Source organism: Bubalus bubalis, chromosome 15 (assembly GCF_019923935.1).
Source record: "Bubalus bubalis isolate 160015118507 breed Murrah chromosome 15, NDDB_SH_1, whole genome shotgun sequence".
NCBI classification, from domain to species: domain Eukaryota; kingdom Metazoa; phylum Chordata; class Mammalia; order Artiodactyla; family Bovidae; genus Bubalus; species Bubalus bubalis.
The window spans coordinates 48353298-48373807 of record NC_059171.1 but is presented as its reverse complement, the minus strand read 5'-3'; the positions used below and the strand labels follow the sequence as shown (position 1 = coordinate 48373807).

The 20510-nt window shown below is 45.0% G+C and overlaps 1 protein-coding gene across 2 annotated transcripts; it reads right to left on the bottom strand.

Moving 5' to 3' along the window:
• Positions 1 to 636: 636 nt before the first annotated feature.
• On the bottom strand, positions 637 to 20194 carry PRDM14 (PR/SET domain 14). 2 transcript variants are annotated; one of them, XM_006073118.4, is made up of 7 exons: positions 19132 to 20190; positions 18335 to 18388; positions 18077 to 18234; positions 16848 to 17118; positions 11893 to 12095; positions 6987 to 7088; positions 637 to 1348 (listed from the first exon to the last, which is right to left on the bottom strand). In XM_006073118.4, exons 1-7 carry the CDS (start codon positions 19829 to 19831, stop codon positions 1121 to 1123), a joined length of 1716 nt encoding a protein of 571 aa, XP_006073180.1. In that variant the 5' UTR covers positions 19832 to 20190; the 3' UTR covers positions 637 to 1120. The 2 variants fall into 2 exon arrangements, with proteins under 2 accessions (XP_006073180.1, XP_044784634.1); XM_044928699.2 differs by lacking the exon at positions 6987 to 7088 and having other exon boundaries at positions 19132 to 20194.
• Positions 20195 to 20510: the final 316 nt, after the last annotated feature.

Here is a 20510-nt window from a genome sequence, read left to right as displayed (position 1 = left end):
GAAGGACTGACGCTGAAGCTCCAATACTTTGGCCACCTGATGCAAAGAGCACACTCATTGGAAAAGACTGTGATGCTGGGAAAGATTGAGGGTGGGAGGAGAAGGGGGTGACAGAGGATGAGATGGTTGGATGGCATCTCCGACTCAATGGACATGAGTTTGAGCAGACCGTGGGAGAGAGTGAAGGACAGGGAAGCCTGGCGTGCTGCAGTCCATGGGGTTGCAAAGAGAGGGACGTGACTTAGCGACTGAAGAGCAACAATAACTTTTCTTCCCCAATTGTCAAAGGTCACAGATGGTGAATGAGTACCTTCTGTGTCCCCCAAGTAACTCTGGTGCTAAACAAACTATTAACAGACATTTGTCAGTTGACAAGGGAGAGGTAGAAACTAAGGGTTTAAAAAGTGAATTCCAGGGGACTTTCCTGCTGGTTCAGTGGTTAAGAATCCACCTTCCAATGCAGGGGACATGAGCTCCATACTTGGTGGAGGAACTAAGATCCCACATGCCACAGGGCAACTAAGCCCAAGAGCTGCAATGAAGACTCAGTGCAGCCAAAAAAAGAGTTCAAATAAAATGGGACCTTAGTTCATGTCTGAACACTTAGTTACGATAGTAATGAAGCTCTGGCTTGAATGGATTTTTAAAGAATTTATTTTGTTAAGAAATATAACAGGGGATGGCCACAGACATATTATAATCAGGAGCCGAGGCAAATAATAGAGAAAAATCCTCCTTTTTTTTTTTTTCAATCGAGAAATCAAAGACTCTGCTTCCTAGTCCTTGAAATGAAATGGTCCCTTTCAGGGCTGATGTTGTGTTTCCAGACCTGTAAGCATTGTTATCCATCAGCCTTTCACTCCTTCTGGGTGAATTCACCCAAACTCCATTCTTGTTAGAAAATGTGAAAAAGCATTCCTGCAAGAGCTGTTAAAACTCAGACTTCAAAACAAACAAACAAAAAAACACTCAGACTTAATAAATCTGGTAAATCCTACTGCTCGGTCAGTTCCATTATTCTCTCATCTCAATATAACGGCCACTGGTTTGTGAGATATGCCCACGAACACGAGAAACATCAAGACGCATCTAGAGGCCTTGTCCTCAGACTCTCTGAGGGCTAGCAGTCTTCATGAGACTTCATGTGGGAGTGGAAGGCTTCTTGATCTGAGAAGGTTTTCCCACAGGTGTTACAGGGAGAGCCGTCATCCTCCCTGTGCGAGCGCCGGACATGGCTGTCGTGAGCAGCGTGCGATGCAAAAGATTTACCACAGTACTTGCATTTGAAGGGCTTCTCCCCCGAGTGCTGCCTGATATGCGTGCGGAGTATACTGGAGGCAGTGAATTTCTGCAGAGGACAGAAAGCACAGGAAAAAATAAAATGCCATCCACCAATGAAACAAAGGAGTTAATTTCATTGTGACCGATCCTTGGTGTGGTTTAGTTGCAAAGTTGTGTCCGACTCTTTTGCAACCCCATGGACTGTGGCCCACCAGGCTCCTCTGTCCCTGGGATTCTCCAGGCAAGAATACTAGAATGGTTGCCATTTCCTCTTCCAGGGGATCTTCATGACCCAGGAATTGAATCCACATTTCCTACACTGGTGGGTGGACCCTTTACCCCTGAGCCACCTCAGAAGCCCCCATTGATCCTGATATCACACTTTAGTTCTCCACAGTCAACAAATCCTGGGTTTTAATGCTATAGGGCACTCTTGGTCACCAGGAATAGCCTTAATAAAAAGGACATGATGGACATGCCACTGATTATTACAACAGTGGCCCTTCAATGGCTAAGATCGCCTGGGTGTCTAGCCAAAAATGCAGGTTGACCTGATGAGTACGCTCTTTTGGGTAAGAAGGCAGCTGCATTTAAGCAGATGGTACTGAGATCACACTCCAGGATGATCTGCATTATGGAAGGAATTGCTAACATTGGCTAACTGTCTTTGCATACATGGGTACCTTATTGGTTTCTTTCTTCTTTTTTTTTTTAAGTTAAACTTTTAGAGTAATAGTGATTCGTATGCAGTTAGAAGAAACAATAGAGATTCTGGGTACCCTTTACCCAGTTTCCCCAGTGGTTGCATCTTACAACTATAGGATAATATCACAATCAGGATGTTGACATTGAAAAAGTCAAGAAAATTAGAGATACCAAGGGAACATTTCATGCAAAGATGGGCACAATAAAGAAATGATATGGACCTAGCAGAAGCAGAAGATATTAAGAAGAGGTGGCAAGAATACACAGAAGAACTAAAGAAAAAAGATCTTCATGACCCAGATAACCACAATGATGTGATCACTCACCTAGAGCTAGACATCTTGGGATGTGAAGTCAAGTGGACCTTAGAAAGCATCACTACAAACAAAGCTAGTGAAGCTGATAGAATTCCAGTTGAGTTATTTCAAATCCTGAAAGATGATGCTGTGAAAGTGCTGCACTCAATATACCAGCAAATTTGGAAAACTCAGCAGTGGCCAAAGGACTGAAAAAGGTCAGTTTTCATTCTAATCCCAAAGAAAGGTATGCCAAAGAATGCTCAAACTACCACACAATTGCACTCATCTCACACACTAGCAAAGTAATGCTCAAAATTCTCGAAGCCAGGCTTCAACAGTACATGAACCCAGAACTTCCAGATGTTCAAGCTGGATCTAGGAAAGGCAGAGGAACCAGAGATCAAATTGCCAACATCTGCTGTATCATCGAAAAAGCAAGAGAATTCCAGAAAAACATCTACTTCTACTTTACTGATTATGCCAAAGTCTTTGAGTGTGTAGATCACAACAAACTGTGGAAAATGCTTCAAGAGATGGGAATACCAGACCACCTGACCTTCCTCCTGAGAAATTTGTATGCAGGTCAAGAAGCAAGTTAGAACCAGACATGGAACAACAGGCTGGTTCCAAATTGGGAAAGGAGTACATCAAGGCTGTATATTGTCACCCTGCTTATTCAACTTCTATGCATAGTACATCATGTGAAATGCTGGGCTCGATGAAGCACAAGCTAGAATCAAGATTGCCAGGAGAAAATATCAATAACCTCAGATATGCAGATGATGCCACCCTTATGGCAGAAAGTAAAGAGGAACTAAAGAGCCTCTTGATCAAAGTGAAAGAAGAGAGTGAAAAAGCTGGCTTAAAACTGAACATTCAAAAAACTAAGATTATGGAATCTGGTCCCATCACTTTATGGCAAATAGATGGGGAAACAATGGAAACAGTGAGAGACTTTATTTTGGGGGGCTCCAAAACCTCTGCAGATGGTGACTGCAGCCATGAAATTAAAAGATGCATACTCCTTGGAAGAAAAGTTATGACCAACCTAGATAGCATATTGAAAAGCAGAGACATTACTTTGCCAACAAAGGTCCATCTAGTCAAAGCTGTGGTTTTTCTAGTAGTCATGTGTGGATGTGAGAGTTAGACTATACTATACTATAAAGAATGGAGAAGGCAATGGCACCCCACTCCAGTACTCTTGCCTGGAAAATCCCATGGATGGAGGAGCCTGGTAGGCCACAGTCCATGGGGTCGCTAAGAGTCGGACACGACTGAGCGACTTCACTTTCACTTTTCACTTTCATGCATTGGAGAAGGAAATGGCAACCCGCTCTAGTGTTCTTGCCTGGAGAATCCCAGGGATGGTGGAGCCTGATGGGCTGCCGTCTATGGGGTCGCACAGAGTCAGGCATGACTGAAGCAACTTAGCAGATTAGCAGATACTATAAAGAAAGCTGAGCACTGAAGAATTGATGCTTTTGAACTGTGGTGTTGGAGAAGACTCTTGAGATTCCCTTGGACTGCAAGGAGATTCAGCCATTCTATCCTAAAGGAAATCATTCCTGAATATTCATTGGAAGGACTGATGCTAAAGCTGAAACTCCAATACTTTGGCCACCTGATGCAAAGCAGTGACTCACTGGCAAAGACCCTGATGCTGGGAAAGATTGAAGGTGGGAGGAGAAGGGGACAACTGAGGATGAGATGGTTGGATGGCATCACTGACTCAATGGACATGAGTTTGAGTAAGCTTCAGGAGTTGGTGATGGACAGGGAAGCCTGGCATGCTATAGTCCATGAGGTTGCAAAGGGTCAGCTGTGACTGAGCAACTGGACTGAACTGAACACATTTCCATCACAAGGACCCTCATGTCACCCTGTGACAGGCACACATAGTTCCCTCCCACACCTACTTTTAAACCATTGCAACCATTAATCTGTTCTCCATTTCTGTATTTTATTATTTTGAGAATGTTATGTACATGGAAGCATACAATATGTAACCTTTGGGGATCGGCGGTTCTCCACAGAATTTTTTTTGCAGATTCACACAAGTTCTTTCAGGTACAACAGCTCATCCTTTATTAAAAAAAAGTATTTATTTATTTTTGGCTGTGCTGGGTCTTTGTTGCTGAGAGGCCCTTTTCTGTAGTGGTGGAGAGGGGGGCTACTCTCTAGTTGCGGTGCTCGGGCTTTCCACTGCGGTCTTGTTGCGAAGCCCAGGCTTTAGATGCATGGGTTTCGTAATTGTGGCATGTAGGCTCACTAGGTGCAGCCTCTCAGCTATATAGCACAGGCTCAGTATTTCGGGGACACAGGCTTAGTTGCTCTGCAACATATGGCATCTTCCTGGATCAGGGATCGTTCCCGTGTCTCCTACACTGGCAGGTGGATTCTTTACCACTGGACCACCAGAGAAGTCCCAGCTCACCCATTTGGATAGCTGAGAAGAATTCCATGGTGTGGATGTTCCAGTCTGTTTAATCACCTACCCATGGAATGGTATCTGAGTTATTTCCAGTTTGAGGTTTCTATGAATAAAGCTGCTATTAATATTTGTGTACAGGTTTTAGCATGAACACATAAACTTTCACTGCTCTGGGATAAATGCCCAGGAGAGCAATTTCTGGGTTGAATGGTTGTTACAAGCTTAGTTCTTAAATTGCCAAACGGTTTTCCAGAGTAGTTCTACTATTTTAGGTTCACAAGTGCTTTGCTGTTTTCACATGGCCATTTCGTTTCTTTCCCTCACTTATACCCTTTCTCCTAATTCATTTCAATACTCTGCTCTGACCTTTGTCACTTTCAAGTATTTATTAGAGATGTAATGACCCCAATTTGGGAGTCTGCTGACAGTGATACAAAACACCAGGTTAAACCAGTGACCTTGGAGTTTCAGGACTGGGTCCATGTGGGGTTGGACCACTGCTCACTAAGGAGCACAAGGTGTAGGTGCCTAGGACACCCAGATAAGGACAGTCTCCATCAGCTCAGGTGACAGGAGTCTAACTAGAAGTCAGAACCTCAGGGCTTCCCTACGGCTCAATGGTAAAGAGTTCTGTCTGCCAAATGCAGGAGACGTAGGTTTGATCGGTCGTCTGGGAAGATCCCAGATGCCTAGGAGTAACTAAGCCTGTGTGCCACAACTATTGAGCCTGTTCTCTAGAGCCTGGAAGTTGCAATTATTGAGCCCATGGGCTGCAACTACGGAAGCTTATGAGCGCTAGAGCCTGTGCCCTGCAACAAGAGAAGCCGCTGCAAGGAGAAGCCTGTGAACCACAGCTAGAGAGTAGGCCCTGCTTGCCACAACTAGAGAAAAGCCTGTGCAGCCACGAAGACCCAGCAGAGCCAAAAACAACTAACTAACTAGCTAAAAAAAAAAAAAAATCAGAACATCAAACAGCTCATTTATGACCCAAGTGCATTGAGTCACCCCTTTGGGTATCTCTCATTCCCAGATTAGCCAGAAATTCAAGGTGAGGATCAGAATTAGAACGCCAGGAAGAGGAGGGGCGGTGGGATACTTTGAGCCTGCTCTGGAAATCTGGCAGGAGATCAGTGATCCCTCAGGATAGATTCCTCGTCCAGGCAAATCCAGAGCCACCCTCCTTAGGTCTGTGCTAGCTGCACATCGTCAAGTTATGTCTTAGCCCCAATTTGCTACACTGATTATTTCCATTCTATTGGCACAGTTTCTTTGGTGGTATCCGTTTCCCTAAGCCAGGTAGTTTTATTCCTGTTTTATTCCTCTTTTGGAAGTTTAAAAGTCACCCTAATAGAGACTATATTTCTTTCATGGCTACATTGTTTTTAAAAAATAAATGGCTTGATGATAGAAATAGCAGATTCCAGTGTATCCAATAAGATTTTCTAAAATGATGGAAATGTTATGTCCGTGCCAATGTGGTGGTCACCAGCCATCAATGGTGGGACTGTTGAGCACTTGAAATGTGGCCAGTGCCACCAGCTTGCTAAATTTTCAATTTTATTTCATTTTTAGTAAATTAAATAGCCACATATGGCTAATGGGTAACTACACATTGGACAGCCCAGATGTACCTCATCGAAAGAGGGCATGAGATGTTTTGGTATAGTATTTTTAAAGTTAACCCAGCAACTTTTGTTCCTAATCCAGCAACCCCTAACCATGATATATTTGTCTCTTCATTTTTATAAATTAGTATTCTGTTTAACAAGATTAGATGCTACTTCAGCAAAAGTGCTCTGGAAACCAAGACCAGCAAAATTTAAGAGTCTGTACTTAAAAAAAAAAAAAGGCAGTCTGTACTTCATGTCTGTTATCATTGGAATCTTATAAATTTAGGGTCCGTTTCATAACAAATGCCTTGAGTGCCAATTTGGCAATAGTAGGTTGTATCTGATCATTGTAAGCAAACATGAGTATAATCTGGGGTGGAAATTGGGGATGGGCAAATGATGAATTAATTTACCAGGGACTCATTATAAGCCAGGGTTTATTCTATAAGTTCTTATCCATGGACACCCAAACAGGGCTCAAGGCAGATTCCTTAAGAGAAGGTTCCACTGAGACTTCCCCGGCAGTTTAGTGGTTAAGACTCTGCCCTTCCACTGCAGTGACGTGAGATTGATCCCTGGTCGGGGAACTAAGATCCCACATGCTGTGTGCGGTGCGCTGTGTGGGGTGGGGCAAAAAAAAAAAAAAGGTCCATTTACCTTAGTACAATACACACAGTGGTAGGGTCTGTCTCCAGAGTGGACTCTCATGTGTTTGTTTAGACTGGAAGACTGAGAGAAACATTTCCCGCATGTAGAACACTAAGACAGAAAAAAAAAACCAGAGTTGAAACCACATTTCCCCACTAGGAAGTTAACTTCGCCATTATGTTTATCTCGGGCGGTGGTGACGGTGGGGGAGGACTACTGTATTTATTCTGTGCACATCTGTAGGCAGAGGCTCGAGCAGACGCAGGCTGAGGGTCTAGCTGAGACAGGTGAGGGCATCACAGGACTCTGGGGAAGAATCCGACACCACATTCTGGTCCACAGCCTACTCAGCGCCCTGGCTCCAAGCCATTCCTCGAAAGTCTTTGGACGCTAGCTGCCTAGATATATAACCCTGGTATGTAACAGAGGCCGGACTCTGTCCTGCTCTGTCAACAGGTAGCTGTGTGACCAGAACAAATCAGTTAAACTCGGAGTCTTTGCTCAATTTTCCTCATGGGTAAAATACTTGCCCTGCCGTTCTCACAAGGCTGGGAGGAAATTGCAAGCCCTCAGCAATGAATTCACCAAGTATTTATAGAGAACCTCTCAACACTCTGCTAGAGACAAGGAGTAAAACTCTTGTGGGAGTGGGGACAGATATGTAGACCCAAGTGGCAATACAGGTGACAGATGACACAAAACATGTACCTACAAAAAAAAGGGCAATTTGGGGGGGCCGGTGAGAGCAAGCAGCATAGCCACCTGCTATAGGAATGGACTGCTATAGGAATAACAGGCATGCATCATTTCTCTGTGTTCTGGACTCTGATGACTCCTGTCTGATCCTCTCAGGAATTGTGAACCAGGTAAAAGAAACTACTGTGTTTCTGGACTCTCTTCCACAGGTGTCCTTATGGGCACACATGGGAGCCTGGCTATTTTTTATTATTTTTATTTATTTAACTTATTTATTTTAACAATTTTTATTGGACTAGAGTTGCTTTACACTGTTGTGTTAGTTTCTGCTGTACAGCAATATGAATCAGTCACGTGTGTGTGTGTGTGTGTGTGTATATATATATATATATATATACACACACACACATCCTCTTTTTTGGATTTCTTTCCCATTTAGGTCACCCCAGAGCACTGAGTTCCCTGTGCTACACAGTAGGTTTTCATGAGTATCTATTTTATACATAGTAGTGTATAATGTCAATCCCAATCTCCCAGTCCACCCCTCTTCCCCCTTTGGTATCCATGTCTGCTTTGCAAAAATAGGTTTATCTGAACCATTTTTCTAGATTCCACATATAAGCGATATTATGTCTGTTTTTCTCTTTCCGACTTACTTCACTCTGTTTGACGGTCTCTAGGTCTATCCACGTCTCTGCAAATGAACCTAGGTATTTTTAGATGGTGGGATTTGGGGGTGGATTTTAAAAATCTTCTCTAATTTTTCTCTACTACTTGAAGTTTGAATAAGGAGCATGTATTGTCATTGAAAGTGAAGGTCGCTCAGTCGTGTCCAAATCTGTGACCCCATGAACTACACAGTCCAAGGAATTCTCCAAGACTATAATACTGGAGTGGGTAGCCTTTCCCTTCTCCAGGAGATCTTCCCAACCCAGGGATGGAACCCAGATCTCCCGCATTGCAGCTGAGCCACAAGGGAAGCCCAGATTGTCATTACTAAAGCAAAAATAGTCAGATGTTGAAGTTATCATTGCAAAAAGAACAGATCAATTTTAAATGAAAGGGAAGCAATTAGAACATGAACCTGTTCTTGGAAATTTAAAATAACCAATGAAAAGGTACAGAATGAAATGCTGTAGTCAATAGGCTCAACTGACTGCTAAAGACTGAAACATGACATAAAAATGAAGGTTGAGAACTCTCAGAGAATGCTGATGAAAAAAATTAAAGGTTAATGAGTACAAAGAAGTGGATTCAACCTAACATTTGGCTAAAGAAAGAGAACAAAAATGGAAGATAGATAATAGCCAAGGAAAGTACAAGAGAGGGCCTTCCCTGGTGGTACAGTGGTAGGACTCCAAGCCTCCACAGCAAGGGTAGAGGTTCAGTCCCTGTTTGGGGAACTAAGATTCTGCAGGCTGAAAGAGAAATCAAATGAAAAAGAAACCCCAAAAGTGCAGAATTCCTGAGCTTAGGCTCTGTGCCTTCAGATGGAAAGAATACTTTGTCTTTTACTGACTACAAAGCAGGCAGGGGTGAAAAAAAAAAAGGAAGGAAAGAAAAAAGAAACATTTAACACATTCTGTTAAAATTTCAGACATAAACTGACAAACCACAAGACAAATACAAACTAGCCAAGAAAATATATCTTATTTTATTTTTTAGGTTACTCTTTATCTTAATCACTGAACCACCAGGGGAGGTCTCAGAAAATATATTTTAAAATGTAAACCTCATACATAACAAAGATGCAAAGCCAAGCAAGATACCATTTTCCATCTATAAAAATGTGAACATAAGAAGGATAATATTATTGTGGGAGACCTGGGGTTACTGACTACACACCCTGCAAGCCCAGCTGGTTGGACTGTTTGGAAAGGTGTGCGATACCTTAATTCAAGTGCCTTAAAATTGTACCTTTGACTCAATCTTACTACTTCTAGGGCTGTACCCCAAAGAAATAATCAGAAATGAAAAACAGAGTGATTTATAGATAATACTGTTCACCGCAGCCATGCTGGGGGGAAATGCACAAAACAGTAGGTTTGTTAAGTACATAACATCAGTGTGACCCCAAGCATATTAAAAATACATACACATATAGGAAAAAATTATACCTAAAATAACTTTGGGCCATAACATATCTAGTGGTTTTTGTTTTCTTTTTATCTCTAGTGTATATTATTTTCTCATGTTAAAAAACTGCAGATAAAAAATAAAATTTTAAGTTTACCAAGTGAAGACATAAAAATCATGCTTGGCTTTATTCTCTATCATACTCCCAGAAAGACTGCAGTTTAAAGGCTTCTTTTCAATTGTGTTTCCATTTATATGTAAACATTATATACAGTGTACATGATTTTCTAAGTGACATCATTCCATACATATTTTACAACTTGTTTGTGCTTAATAAGCCAAAATTTACATAACCAATTCCCTGTTGATTTACATGTAGAATACTGGACAGTATAACTTTTTACTCTGCCAATCTATAGCTGAGAATAAAGAAGGCTGAGCACCAAAGAACTGATGCTTTCGAATTGTGGTGCTGGAGAAGACTCTTGAGAGTCCCTTGGACTGCAAGGAGATCATACCAGTCAATCCTAATGGAAATCAACCCTGAATATTCATTGGATGGACTAATGCTAAAGCTGAAGCTCCAATACTTTGGCCACCTGATGCAAAGAGCAGACTCGTTGGAAAAGACCCTGATGCTGATGCTGGGAAAGATTGAGGGCAGCAGGAGGAGAAGGGGGCAACAGAGGATGAGATGGTTGGATGCTATCATTGACTCAATGGACATGAGTTTGAGCAAACCCGGGAAATAGTGGAGGACAGGGAAGCCTGGTGTGCTGCAGTCTATGGGGTTGCAAAGAGTTGGACATGACTGAGCAACCGAACAACAAAAGGTGAGAAATGAGTTCACTGTCTTAATAATTTAAAATATTCTTAGGTTTACAAAAACAATTTGAGATAATTGTAAAAATACTCAAGATTTTACAGCTGTATATAACACAGTGATTGTGATATTTCCAGGAGCTTCACTGTGAACAGAAGGGGAGAGACAAGAGCAGTTTTTCCTTCAAATGAAGAGTGGGGCTGGCAGGAGTCCTGACAGCACTGAAGCCTACTCTGAATCCGTCGGTCTGTCCCCAAGCCCCATCCTCTTTACCCTAATTAGACCAGTGGTAGTCAGCACTTTCTTGCACCAAGTCTGGCAGAGCCACCACATATCCAGAATGGTAGACAATGGCTCCCCAATGCACTAGTGTTTCTTTCTTCCTTACAAAGTCCCTGGCATGGCACAAAAGCCATCCATCCTTTGGACCATGCCTGTAACTATCAATATGCCTGCACATTGGACCTAGAGATTATCATCCTAAGCAAAGAAAGTCAGAAAGCGGAAGACAAATACCATATGATGTCACTACTATGTGGAATCTAAAATATGACACAAACGAAGTTATCGACAAAACAGAAAGAGGCTCTCAGACACAGAGGTCCTTATGGTTGCCAACGGAGAAGAGGGTGGGGGAGGGAAGGATTGGGAGTTTGGGAAGAGCCAATGCAACCGACTGTATATAGGACGGATAGACAACACAGTCCTACTGTATGGCAAGGGGAACTATATTTAATATCCTGTGATAAACCATAATGGAAAATAATATGAAAACAAATGTATGTGTATAACTGAGTCACTTTGCTGTACGGCAGAAATTAATATAACATTGTAAACCAACTATGCTTCAATAAAACATTAAAAAAAAAAAAAAAGCCTGAACACATTATGGAACAAGGTGTGGTTACCTAAAACCACAGGCCAAGGTCTTTCTCAACTGGGATGTCTCAACCCTCCCCCCAGTCCCCAATCAACTCCACCTCCAAATAAACCAGACACTTCCTCAGTCCTAGGTTCTGCTCATGGCCACCTGTCTATGAGGCCTTTCATGGCCCACAGGTAGAAAGACACCGTCTTCTGCCCCTGTCTACCACGCATCCGCCAGCTTCAACACTCAGGCATCATATCTTGGTCCATGGACCATCACATTCGGTCCATGTCTGCCCTTTCACAGCACTGCCACTTCCTTCAGAGACCCTGTCCCATCCTCCCATCCCAGTAACGTGCACCCAGGAGGCCCTCGAGGTGCACCCAGGGGTTTGGGGAAGAAGCGTGAAAGCAGAGTGCTAGAGAGAGATGGGTCGCTGCCCTAACTCTTACCTTGTGAGGCCGATGCTTCTCATGAACGTGAAGGATGTGGATCCGAAGCCGGTCTCTCTTCTCAAAGGATCGTTTGCATAAAGAACAGGGAAATTTCCTGTCACCCTTGTCCACACAAGGCGTGTACTTTAGATGCTTGTCTCTGTAATATTTGTAGGTAAATACTTTGCCACATCTTTCACACCTGTACCCTTCCGCAGACTCTGTCAAACACAGGGGGAAAAGTGGCTTGGTCAGCTATCTTCCCTCATTCTTACTTTCTTTAGGACAGTCTTTTACAACCTTTTATTACAAAAAATTTTAAACAAATACCAAAGTCAAAATAATAGAATAAACCCTCTTGGGCCCAAACACCAGGCTTTGACAGTGACTGACTCACATCACTTCCCCCAACAGGTTATTTTTAATACCAATTTCTCATTTGTTTCATCAACACCTCAGCCCACAATCTTTAATGGATAATGACTTTCTTGGGGGGCAGGGCGGCATGTGGGATCTTAGTTCCCCAACCAGGGATCGAATTCGAATCCCCTGCAGAGGAAGTGCAGTCTTAACCACTGGACTGCCAGGCAAGTCCCTGATAACAACTTTTTGAAAAGCATAACCATAAAGCCACTGTCATACCTAATTGTCAAAACCTTATTCCTTAATAGATAGAAACACATATATATTTGTTTATAATACATATACACGCACTTATGTTTGTTTATTTTTCAGTCAGTTGGTTCAGCGTAGGATTCAAAGTCTACAAGTTGTCCACAGTTACTATGTCTCTTCAATGTCTTAATCTCTAGGTTCCTTTTCCTTTTTGTTCCTGAAATATATTTATTGAAGACACCCTTCCTCCAGCCCTATTTATGAGCAGGTCAGTCTTATAGTTACTTCCTAACTGGTCTGTGTTACAAGGTTCATGTACCAAATACCTACTGTATTTGTGCTTTTCAGATCAGACTGAGCTACACGTTCAAGCAGTTCACCTTTGGGGGCCTTGATGGGCACCCAGAGCTTCTTCCCAGGCTTCATTAAGTGCTGCTCCATTGGACCCCACTTACAAAGACTTAGGTACCCTTTTAGCTAACAATGCATTTCTCTGAGCTTTCGGGGAAGATTCCAGAACTAAAACATGGGATTATCATGATGACTAATTTAACCCTTACACTGAGTTCAAACCAACAAGTGACTCTATCACTGAGCGACAGACAAGACTGAGGAAGGTAACTCCGTTTTCATCAGAGGAGGAGAGAGGTGGGGGAGAGGTTAGAGAAGGTGCAGCCAAATCTAGCAGAGGAGATGCCAGGCTCAGGGGTGTCTATGTGTTGGGGTGGGAAGGGGAAGGACTGGGGCCACCTACAAAAGCGTTCCTGCTGAGGACACTCTGGATTCCAGAGGATCAAGTGGTTTTGATTATGAATGCATCAATGAAACCTCACTGCCTCTGCCCCAGGGAGGCAGAGAGTAGCCAAGACTGAGTATGTGCAAGAGTGTGTAGGTGGAAGTTTTTTAGTCAGCTTGGGGACAGCAGGAAAGCTATCCACTGGGGGCTTTGTTAGTCAACAACTGCATGCTAGGCACATTTAACAGGTGGCCAAGGAAAGAAATCATTTTATTTATTAAGTAAATAAGCAGGAAGGCAGCCACCAGCCCCCAGGACGATCCATTGCTCAGTCTCGTCTACCGCTTTCATTGAGGTGCTAATGCTCTCAGAACCTCCCTGCTGGGACGGTTTTTGCTCGAAGCTAGAATTTTCATTGGTTAGAAATCCCTGGCCTTCCAGCTTCCGGGGTGGGAAGGGGGTTGTCTACAAGACAGGGTCAGCGAGTCTTTACAAAGTAAAGCCCGAAGGCACACCAAAATTCAGAATAGGGGCACAATAGTCAATTTGCATAAGAACCACCACTTAGGCAGAAATGACACAGCACCCTTACTAATTAGGCTTCAGCCGCCTACGTTTTCGGCTCAGGTTCTTGGAAATTTTATCTTAACCTAATTTTGTCCTGTTTCCTTTCCTTCCTCCTCCCTCCCATCTCAATTTTTTTCAGCCAAATGGTTTCCTAAAACTGAAAATGATGCTTTCTGCCCCACCTAGACAACTCTTTAGATAGAGTTTGGTCGTGATTAAGAACTATCTACACATTCCCCACCCTCACCACCCCGCCCCGCCCCCCACCCAAAACACACTGAGGGTTTGCAAACTTTGCAAACTCTAGGTTTGCAAACTCTAGATAACCCGCCCACATAGGGCCCTTCCCTCCCACTCAACACCTTAAAGGGGAAGGCTCCTACCAAGTCTCAAGAAAAGGTTTGGATAAAACACAAAACCTTTCTTCTGAGAGGACAGAAGAATGTTGACTTTTCATTTCTTTTAATTCTATTCTCAACCATTCCTACTAACAGAAAGCCATGAACTTATCCAGATATAATTTGGTTCAGAAGTGTAATACAGGGACTTCCCTGGTGGTCCAGTGGCTAGGACTCTATGCTTCCAATGCCAGGGACCTGGGTTCGGTCCCTAGGTGAAGGCATTAGATCCCAAGTTCTGCTAAAGAAACTGCATGCCACAACTATGATCCAGTGAAGCCAAATAAATATTTAAAAAAAGAAAGAAGTGTAGTACAGGTGGGTACTATACCAGGTACTACACCTGCTGGTGTTTCTCCCCACCCCACTGACCATGGTAAGCCCTTATCCCTGGTGCTTATGATTTACTTAATAATTATTCTACTATTGGGTATTTGTTCGTGACTTTTCACAAAAAGGAATGATGCTGTATTAAAAATCCCTGTGGACAAAGCTTTTCCTATTGGAGTATTTCCTAAAGATAAATTTCCAGAAGAGTATTACTGATACATCAAAGGTTATGAACATTTTAATAGCTCTGATACATAGTGCTGAGTAACTTTTCAAAAGGATAATGACTCTATTTTGTGAGTTGTCAAGCATGTATCTTTCTCAAATCCATTTGGCGCTTCTATTTCAGCAGTGCTTGGTACTTCTTGGGAAGTGACTAAAAAGGCTTGGTTTGGTGCCAACTATGGGGCAACTGTGAAGTCCAGACCCCAGAGAATTCTGCCATCTCACCCCTCACCCTCATCCCCACACCATCCATAAGCTGGGGTACTGAGAAGACAGTTCAACAACCCCTCATTATTTGGCCTCTAGAAAGAGACTTTTCATTGTTCACCTCTTAATCCCTGGTGAACACATCCTTGCCCTTGGCTTCACTATTCCCCAAGCCTGGATTGTCTTGCCTTTCCCTGCCTAAACTGTGGTGAGCATGCATGCATGCTTAATCGTGTCTCTCTGCTATCCCATGGACTGTAGCCCTCCAGGTTCCTCTCTCCCTGAAATTTTCCAGGCAGGAATACTAGAGTGGGTTGCCATTTCCTACTCCAGGGGATCTTCCTGACCTGGGGATGGAACTTGAGTCTCCTGCATTGGCAGGCAGATTCTTCACCACTGTGCCACCTGGGAAGCCCAAAACTCATCCCTTATTTCACCACATCCCTAAGCAGTTTTCCCCCATCTAGTCTAGTCTTCCACCTTCCTTCAATACAGAAGGAATTCAGAGCAGGAGCTATTAAGGTGTTTACAGTTGTCTCCAGCCCTGAAGGGTCCCAGTCTAGCAGGGAGACATGCATGCAGACCACCACTGCAGTGTGATGAATGCAATTCACATTCTCTTTTATCTGCTACTTATGACATCTATCCTAACAGAACAGGATGGTCTTCTACCTGGTTCACATATTAATTTGCATTTGTCTGGTCCCACGTATGAGATGACTGGTTCCCAGGCTTTTGTGGTTATAAAAATCAACCACCCAGAGAGCTTTTTTAAAATGCAAATCCCCAGCGAGTGGGTTGATGGTCCTCCAGCTGCCTGCTACTGAAATCTGGTCCAGGGAACAGCAGCAGCAGCAGCATCCCCTAGTAGCTTGATAGAAATGCAAAATCTCCCATCCTGGAATGAGAATCTGCACCTTCAGAAAGGGCCCACATGTTAACACAACACTAAAACTGGAGAGCAAGAGTCTAGCTCCATGCTCCTCTAAGTGGACTGAGACCCAGTAAGAAAAACATTTTCTATTTGAGACCCGGTTCACACACATCCATGTGAAACAAAAGCCTCACCAAACAATGCTTAAGTGAGATTCATATCAATATTTTCTGTTCTATTTTATTCTTATTCTTTTTTCTTCTTTAATGCTGATCTCTACCACCAAACTGATTTCCCACCCTATTAACACATTGCAAGCCACCATTTGAAAAGCAGTGCTCTGCATATGGCTGAGACCCTTTTCTGTCCACCTGAGACTATCACAACATTGTTAATCAGCCATGCTGTTGCTGTTTAGTCACTGAGTTGTGTCCAGCTCTTTTCAACCCCATGGACTGTGAAGGGGATTTTTCAGGCAAGAATACTGGAGTGGGTTGCCATTTCCTTCTCCTGGGAATCTTCCCAACTCAGGGATTGAACCCGTGTCTCCTGCATTGCAGGCAGATTCTTTACCACTGAGCCACCAGGGAAGATCTAATCATACTCCAATACAAAATAAGAAGCTTAATTAAAAAAAAAAAAATTAATGAAAAAACAGTGACTTCCTGAGTTGTGTGAGCCTCTGTGGAGATGAATCAGAAGCTGGCTCATCTAAGGCAGAGGTTGCATCCATTTATTTCACTTTTATTTTATTCTCTGGGAGCAAGTGAAAAGGTAGAAGAAAAGGTATCCTGGTGAACAGCAGTAGCATCAGCAGCTTTGGGAAGAGGACGGCATCGTCCTCCAGCTGGCAAGACTCATGTGGCTAGAGACGCCCTTGAGTTCGGGGTTCTACATTAGAGCTGGGAGGCAGAAGTTCCACAAGCAAGTGGAGAAGCTGCAGGAAGGTGCTGGTCTGGGCAAAGAGCCCAGTCCTTCGACCAAGAGGACCTCACTGGGTGAGGCAAAGGTGTGCACTCACCTTCAGAGGACCCAGATGCCTGCTTCCCCTGCTTGAGAACCTGCAGGCTCACGGGAATGTCCAGAAACTTTTCATAGCAATCTCCGTACCACACGAGGAGCTCCTGGTTCTGGTAGATCTCCTTGCAGCTCTCGTAGAAGATCTGCCCTTGACATTGTACTGCGACCAGGTTCTGCTCCGACGGGAAACGGGCACAGTTGACATAAGACATCCAGTTCCCTGCACCTCCTTTTCCATCAATAAAGTGGCTCAACTGACCATCTTCAAAGATCTAAATGGAATCAAACAAACTTTAGAAATGTATCTTTTATTTTTCTTTTGGTTTGACATAGAAAATAAATTTACTTATCAAAAATGTACAATTAAAATCTCACACTTGATCTCTTTGAATATATTTATTATCAATATTATTAAGCCTAAATGGATTTATCAGCTGAAAGATATCTGTCTAGGTGGTGTGACATTTTTAAAAGGTTTCTACTTTTATCACCTTTTGATTCCCAAGTTTCTAGGGTGAGCATATATTAACTTCATAAACAGAAGCAAAGGGAACAGGAGGTTACATTTAATTCCATCAGTTCAAGACAACCAATTTGTTTGGTATTTTATCTCAAATGAGTTTTCGTGTGTATTGATGGAGATATAATTTAATTCTTTCTCTCCAGTGAGTAATTCTGCAGTCTTTGATGCTTTGGTGTTACAAACAGATCCTGGGAAGTCTGGATTTCAGATTATTTTCCTAAAGTATATTCCTCAAAATTCAGGGCAAGGGAGGATAATCTGATACAGTCCGACATACTGCAGTCCTACCATCATGCCTCATACAGAGTTAAGAATAGCTGTTTTTAAAAATCCCTATCAGACAAATGATATCAAAAATTTTAAATCTGGTCTTTGTCCTTTTGGACATATTCTTAGCATCACGCGGTAATATTTAAAGTATTTGTTTTGTCTGTAAATATAACCCAGGGTATTGGCTCTTTGTATTCTGGGGCTAATCTTCAGATGAAAATGCCTTAAGGCACTGAAAAGATACACAGACTCCAAGTGGAGGTGCTATCCCTAGCAGCTCTGCAGTTGCCTTCTTTTCTCTTTATGTTGCAAAATAGACAGCACAAGACAGCTGATTACTGCCAAGAGGGTCCTCTCTCCCAGAGGGGCAGAGGCCAGGCTTTATCCCCAGCAACCCTCCTCCCCACTTTCCGACAATCCATAAGAAACAAATTTACCTCCCACATCAGGGAATTGTCTCCGTGTGTCTTGACTTCACTGGTGTTGACCACTTTACCCTGAAAGGGCCCAAACCTGACTCCTTTGGCCACAAGACTACTGCAGAACACCCCAAAATGTGCGACTTCACCAAACTTCGTCTGCTGGAGGCAGAGACCTAGCGGGAGACCCAGGGCAGGAAAGAAAGCCAGTGAAGAAACCTACTGTGTTTACTGCCGTTAAAAAAAAAAAAAATCCAAGCCAGGAGCCCTGCCTACCTTCTGGTAGCTGAAGGGAGTCGTTATCCAGAGTCTGAGGAAGAGAATCAGCCCCTAGAAAAAGACAGGATTAAACTATTATTTTTTAGATAAAAGGTTATTATAAAGCGTGTCTTCCTCCTCATTCTCTAGAGCTTACCATTTGACCCTTCGAGGCTTCCGGTTCCTTTTACATATGCAGTGTCTCATTTTAGACTGAAAAGGACCCTAGCTGGCTAGGTGGTAATTAACCCCTGTTAGCAAATTCAAGGAACTTGAGAATCAGAGGTAATGCTGATTTTGACCAAGGTCAGATGGCTGGAGGGAGACTCCCAGAGTGAATGGCAGCTGGCTCACTGAGACACCTTGGGCATCCTGGGAGAACCTAAGCCCACCTGATCAGCCCACACACAGCATGAGCCATTTCTCTTAAGACAACCTTGTTGTTTAATCGTTAAGTCGTGTCTGACTCGGCGACCCTATGGACTGTAGTCCGCCAGGCTCCTCCGTCCATGGGATTCTCCAGGCAAGAATACTGGAGTGGGTTGTCATTGCCTTCTCCAGGGGTTCTTCCCCATTCAGGGATGGAACACGCGTCTCCTGCATTGGCACCGGGGAAGCAAAACAACCTAAGAGTCATGCGGGTAGGGTTTCGGAGGTTAGCCTGGCCTCCCCAGCTCTATCTTCTGATGGAAGCACACACCCTCCCCTTCAGCACTCACACTGCCTGGGATCCACCTGGAAGCGCCCCTTCCGCCTCCTGCTCCCACCTCTCTTCCAGTTGCCCCGGACTCCCGCATTATGGGGCCCGCCTTTACCGGCGCTATCGGTGGGGATCAGGAGGCCCGAGATCGCGTGGTGCAGGCGGGCTGAGTGCTGCGGGCTGGGGATGACCCCGTACAGAACCAAGTGCAGGTCTTCCTGGGTGAAGTGGTAGCGGCGAGAAGCCTTCCCCTCTCGGTTCACGAGTTTGGGGCCATCCTCAGAGGGCTCGCTGGGGGACCCCGATAACAGCTGCGAGGGCTTCGGCCTCTCAGGTAACAAGGAAGCATCCACGGGGGGCGGCGGAACGAAAATCTCAGGTCCCCAACACTGGCCACCGTCGCTCCGGCCGGCGGTGTGTGCCAAGTCCTCGCTGGCGGCGCCGGTAAACTCGCGACTGCTGTTCTGGAAGTGCGGCACCTCCCTGGGGAGGTGGGGAACAGGGTACCAGGTCGGCAGCTTGCTGTACCAGGGCAGGTCGCACAGCGGCTCCCTCGGCAGGGCCAGGCCGGGGCTTAGCAAGGGAGGCGCGGTCCGGAAGCCGAAGGGGGGCAGAGCCGGGGACGCTGCCAGGGCTTCCAGGGGCCGGAAAGGCTGGAAGCCCTCCTCCGCCGCGGTCAGGGTGTTCCCGTAGTGGCCGTAGGGCGGGAAAGGCGTGTAGTAGGCGGCCAGGTGTTGGGGGCTGCCCTGGAGCCAGTCGGGCGGGTAGCATCCCTTGTCCTGGGGGCCGGCCTCCCCCGGCGGCCGCAGGGCCATCCCCGAGCCACGGCGCTCGGCGGGTCTGCGGAAAAGCAAGGGCGGCCGGGTGAGGGGCGCTGGAAGCTGCAAGCCGGCTCCTGAGCGCCCAGCCTCCCCCGCCCGAGTCCAAGGAAATTGGATAAACTTCCCACTTCGATTCCTCAAGACCTACCCGGCAAACGAAACAAAAACAGCAATTAAAAACACCGCCCCACTCCCAAACAAAATAAAAACGAAAATCTGCCGGGATTCCGTCCGACACCGAGTTCCGGGTAAGTGTCGCCTTCGCGCTCCCTCTACAGACACACCTTGACCGGGCAGCGCTCGTCTCCAACACCCACGCTCGACGCCCGCCCCAAACCCGGCTCCGGCAAAATTCGCTTCAAGTTCCCTCCTCCGCCCTCTTCTGTGTCCTCCACACCCTCTTTTCCAGGGTGGGTCGGAGCCGCAGGACCTCCCCTCTCGCCGGGGCGGGGGCCGAGTGCTAGACCGCGCCTGGGGGCAGGCGGCAGCTCCGGGCGCTCCCGGGCCTCTAGCAGAAAGGACAGGGCCGAAAGCCCGGTCGGATCGCGTAGGAGTGGCGCTCCCCTAGCCCGGCTTCAGGTCCCGGGAGGCCGCTCCGCTGCGAGGCCCGGGTCTGACCCCGAGGACCCCGGAGGTCCCGGCTACGAAGAGGAGGAGGTGGAGGAAGTGAGTG

Bases quoted from the DNA above. Each gene is read 5' to 3' on its own strand.
- PRDM14 (XM_006073118.4), bottom strand. From the start codon at position 19,831: ATGGCCCTGCGGCCGCCGGGGGAGGCCGGCCCCCAGGACAAGGGATGC. The intron at 18,235-18,334 runs GTAGGCAGGGCT...GTCTCCCGCTAG, and splicing joins CTCCCTTCAGCTACCAGAAG to GTCTCTGCCTCCAGCAGACG. The intron at 1,349-6,986 runs GTAAATGGACCT...TGTCCTCTGCAG, and splicing joins ACTGTGTGTATTGTACTAAG to AAATTCACTGCCTCCAGTAT.